This window comes from Temnothorax americanus, unplaced genomic scaffold (assembly GCF_048541705.1).
Source record: "Temnothorax americanus isolate GAGA-0224 unplaced genomic scaffold, ASM4854170v1 Scaffold71, whole genome shotgun sequence".
In the NCBI taxonomy this organism is placed as follows: domain Eukaryota; kingdom Metazoa; phylum Arthropoda; class Insecta; order Hymenoptera; family Formicidae; genus Temnothorax; species Temnothorax americanus.
In genome coordinates this window covers 127,501-132,500 of record NW_027509794.1, presented here as the reverse complement: position 1 = coordinate 132,500, position 5,000 = coordinate 127,501, and the positions used below count along the sequence as shown (strand labels likewise).

The following is a 5,000-nucleotide window of genomic DNA, read 5'->3' as shown; positions in this document are numbered from 1 at the left end:
AGGAAGACTATATACGTGTCAGAAATTCTCCAAGAATCCCGGCCGAAGCTCATTTCTCAGGCTCATTTCTCCCTGCGTACACCGTACACGGCTAATAGTCGATACGGTCGCAAACATATATATCAACTTGAGTCATGCGGCTCCGCGCAAGCCGTCGGGATGAAATTGCTGCTTTTTCGCGACGTGTCAAGCGTGTTAACCTGATCAACCTCGGGGAACATCGGAGCGAAAGCGACAGAGAACGGTGCGGTCCCGATAACCGGGAGTTCAAAGAAATTAAGGCTCATGTAGTGCGATTCTGTAACTCCGGTAACTCGTTTGTCGTTATGTACGTTTATTTTATAACGACAATTGCGCAGGTATACTATATAATAAAAAAACTGCGCAACTGTCGTTACGTTATGAGAACATAACGACGCATAACGAGTTACAGAAATCGCACTACTAGGCTCTTTCCCGACATCTTGCGAGACTGCACTGTGACGTCAAAAGCGAGAAATGTTGAGAATTGACACGTTGAGTATTCTTGCATGCCATTTCCAAATAAAAAGGTATTTGCTTAAAACAATTAACACTTCAGATCACTTCAGCACACTTTGAAAATACTCCGAGATTAGGTTAGGTCTATCCCTTTCCCTTGATAATGAATAAACAGCAGCAAAATGAATGTAATACGAAATCTAGTCATGCGCCTGCGCATAATCCCGCATTGTATCACATTCGTTTTACGGTTGTTTAAAGATGCATGGGTGACATCTCAAAACATTACCAAAAACCTAAAAATTTCATAGATTGTTCTATTATTACGTCTAAGTATCTGTATAAAATTTCAGCACAATTTTCTTATAAAAGTTATTGTAATTAAGGATTTATTAGAGGTATTTCAAATATATTCAGAAAGTGCTGTAAATTGTTTCTAAATTAAATTAAAAATACTCTGTAAAATTTTAAACTTATTTAAGAGTTATTTAAGTTTAAAGTTGATAAAATTAATATTATCCCTTATAGAGAATCGACATTTTTGCTGTAAATATAAATAAAATATAAATAAACCATTAAGATATTTCTTAAACTTTTTTTATGTGTAAAACATACATCATTAATATTGTGTTTTAAGTTTCAAAATTTTTTGCCACAAAAAAATTTTTTTAATTGTTTAAACAATACTAATTATTTAAATAACAAAAAATCATATTCAAACTGTTAACGGTAATCCCTTCTAACATATAAAAAATTTTAAATTGTTTGACATAAATGCAAAGTCTTCTTTTATTGAAAGTTTAACTTTTAGCAAGGACTGTACGACACACATCCTAACTGTCAAGAGAAAGGGATCCAGCTCGGAGTATTTTTAAAATGTACTGAAGTGATCTGTAGTGTTATTTTAAGCAAATATCTTTTTATTTGGAAATACCATGCAAGAATTTTCAACGTGACATTTCTCACGTCATTTCTGACGTTATATTCCAACATGGCCGCGGCGAGTATCCAGGAGCCTTAACAAGAGGCATTCCATCGCCGTTGTCGGCGACAGCGACAATGACGCCCGTTCGTGACACAATCACAACGAGAATGACAGCACGTGTGATGGGTCTTGTAACAACATGTGTTATAACAATGGGAAGCGATGACACATCCCAGTGCGATGCTCTTACCGCTTGCGATAGCCACGATACATCACGTTTCTCCTTGTCGAAATAAAATATCCCTCGAGAGATAATTTATAAATCGTCCAGGATTATTCTTCAGACAATGAAGAATAAAATTTAAGAATATTAGATCGCAATTAAGTTAATTATTAATTGCAGTAATTATTAAAAGGACAAATTCCCTTCTATCGACTTCGAGATGCACGAAGTGCACCTCGAGTTTATTTTATTATAGCGACGAATTCTCTCTGACAAATTTGGAGCCGATCTTTCTCTGACCAAGAAAAAACAAACCCCGAGACCCTCGTTGCATTTGACTCAATAAAGATTTTTCGCGAGTTTACGAGTTTCGAGAGTACTGGCAAGATATATTCCTCGCGCGATCCGACTATGCAAATACCAGATCGGCCATTCCCACGAAGAAGCTCTTTCGTGTATCGCGGCTATCGAGCGGCTGTTCATTGTATAGATACCGTCGTACATATCGACGGAGAGCTTGGTAATGGTGATAGAAGTAAGTAGAAGTGTGGTAGTTATTTGGTGGCGGTAGTTTTCCGTTGTTGCATAGGTTGCTTGCGGATCGGGTTGGTGCACAGGCAACGACAAGAAAATAGCAAAAAGGGAATGGATGATGGACGGGGGACTCGCTCGCAGAGCTGAGAATATTCGAATAATCCGATATATTCCAAACGTTTCGACAGCTAGACATCACGTTCCAATTGTAATATTATCATACCCCCGGCCCCATTCTGATTAATTAAATATTATAGTCGGATGTGTGTACGGTGATGTAACTCACGGCAAATCGAGCATAATATAATACTCGCGCGCGTATACAATGCTATGCGTTAAATCTACTTGATAAATCAACATTCAAATAATTCAATTCGATGACTAATACCTAAGCGCGTGGATTTTAATTTAGCACTTAACATCTATTCCTGCTTCACTCGCGCCTCGAATAATCCCAGCCCCGAGATCCGAATGTCAGGCCTCCCTACGTATAATACACATAAGAATACGAGTGGTATAATTTCCATTTCTCTTTTCTTTTTTTGTTCGAAACGGCGTCTCTGTGATATGCAACTTGTAGAGCTCGGAGGAGGCGGATACGGATGGAGACAGACAGAAGATGCATTTTACTTGAGCAGGGCGTGCGCACGTTGGTTCGCCACGGCTATCCTCGTTTCATTCGACTCGCCCTGCGGATTATCAGTTCGAGTTTCGGTCATAGAGGTGTGTGGGGTATGGGCGTGATAAGCGGTTGTGCGGCTTAAGTTCACCGGCGAGTGGTGCACAATCTCTCGTCGCGTCGGGTTTTGAAGATTCCGCACGAGATTCACAACCCCCGTTCGGTATCCTTGCTTTACATCTCGCTCGATTGAATCGTAGCGAGCCTCACTGTATTAGTCGCTTACGAAAAATCATCAGCTAGCTGATCATTATGTAACGATACGATCGATAACTGATGATACATCATATACAAATTTTACGCGGCGTTACATTTAAAAGGAATCTGCACTTGAATTCCGATGGTAATAAAATGAAAAGTTATACTCGATTGATATCTCTCTCTCGCCTGTTTCCTTTTCCCGTCTGATTTGTCTCTAAACCTTTCATTCATTAATCGTGGACTGTTCAAGATTGTACACCACTGTGACGTCCCGTTAAAGACCATAATTATATAATAATCTTTGTGCAGACCACATATTTTCGAAATTATCCAATTAACATAAAAATTATACAAATTACACATAAGGGATGGAAAATTAGATGTTCTTTCGGAATTACATTTATATTTTAAAACGTATGGCCTTTAAAATGTCGAAGATCCTCAAACAATCAATATTTGCCGTCAATATCGGTAATATTATTGAAAGAATGATGTTACCAGAAAAAATAGTTAATTTCAACAACAAAGGACAGAAAAGATAGCGAACAATTGTTAATAAGAAGAAAAAGAAATAAGTAGAAAGCGTGAAGAAAAAATAATTCAATATAAATTTAGAATTTGGAATAGATTTTCAGTCTAAATAAATATTGAAGGTTGAAGGAAAATGTTGCTATTGAATATCGATTATAGATTCGCGCGTTTTAATTCAGGTTAATGTAAACGTTGCGAGTATTATATGCGGTAAATACGAATCATATGACAAGATCGATCGCAAGTTCAATAGCAACGCGTTGCAATAAGTAATGACAAATAATTAATTATTAAAATATCATTACCGTAAGTTATGAATACGAATACATATTGATCGTTCGAGGAGCGTTTTATAGCCAGACAACTTTGTCTCTTTTCTGTCTAGGATCTACTAAAAAGGACTATGGTAAAAAATTAGAGATAACATGAGTTCTCAACCGTTCTTATTAAAAAAAAGAGTATTTAAAGAATTGTTACGTCGTTTGAACACTAATTGTAAGTTAATAAATCGCTATATTTTACTTCATTACATTGCAATACAAGTGTGTTATTTTTACACGCATAAACGTCTAAAAATGACACAATTGTGTCATTCTAAAGTTCTTTTTACATGTTTCTTCTGTGTTAAATTATGTCATTTAACACGTTTAATCGTATTAATTAAAAGTTAATACATTCAATCGTGTTAAATGACGTGATTTAAAACGGAAAGAAATGTATAAGAAGAGCTTCAGCTAATATAACACACTCGGACTTAAAGTGTATACTCGCACAAACTTGCCCATTTTCTAATGTAAATATTATTTTGATTTGAATAATATATAACTCAATAATTAAGCAAAGAGATTTGGTTAACGATTGTATCAACTCTTTTCCGTAATCTTAAAACTTTTCACTTCTCTGTCTTCGAATCAAAATAAAAGTCGTTTATCGTCCTATTAAACATTTTTTTTACGACATGTTGAAAACTCATGGAAAGTACAACAGTTCCTCGGTAAGAAAGACTTTCGTAAAAAAGAGATAGAAAAAAATATAGAAAGAGAAGGAGCGGTAAATCCGAAGCGTGTTTAGACGCGTGAGTAGTGCAGTAATTGCAAGTACAAAAAGAACACAGAAGGCATGTAGGCTGTGCTGAAGAGACGATCGACCAGTAGCGCGGTTGGTCCGGAGAATTTCGGCAAGGAACCGTGGAATAAGGGTGCAATACTTAAGACATGGGGGAGGGCGGAAATCGTGAAACGGCTAAATCGTGCGATGCATGTGCGTGAGCATGCAATCTTGCGTTGCAACGAAATTGATTGGAATTTCACGGAGTCTTGGAATCGATCTTGAAATTGCCCTTTTACAAATCGCAAATTCGATCGCGTGGGAACTTTAATCCTGAAGAATAGAAGCGTGTCTCAGACTCGCCTATTTAATTTTTTTAA

At 36.8% G+C, this 5,000-nt stretch overlaps 1 protein-coding gene across 10 annotated transcripts in view; it reads right to left on the bottom strand.

Moving 5' to 3' along the window:
* The window catches only part of Snap25 (Synaptosomal-associated protein 25kDa), an 80,921-nt gene that overhangs the window by 4,213 nt on the left and 71,708 nt on the right, over positions 1 to 5,000 (bottom strand). For 3 of the 10 annotated variants that reach the window (XM_077422577.1, XM_077422576.1, XM_077422572.1), the window contains exon 7: positions 1 to 2,851. This exon is cut by the window's left edge and continues 991 nt beyond it. The exons of the other annotated variants lie outside the window; for them this stretch is intronic. In XM_077422577.1, the coding sequence (XP_077278703.1) occupies positions 2,789 to 2,851 (63 nt within the window). In that variant the 3' untranslated portion in view covers positions 1 to 2,788. The remainder of the gene's footprint in view (positions 2,852 to 5,000) is intronic. 10 annotated transcript variants of the gene reach the window in all.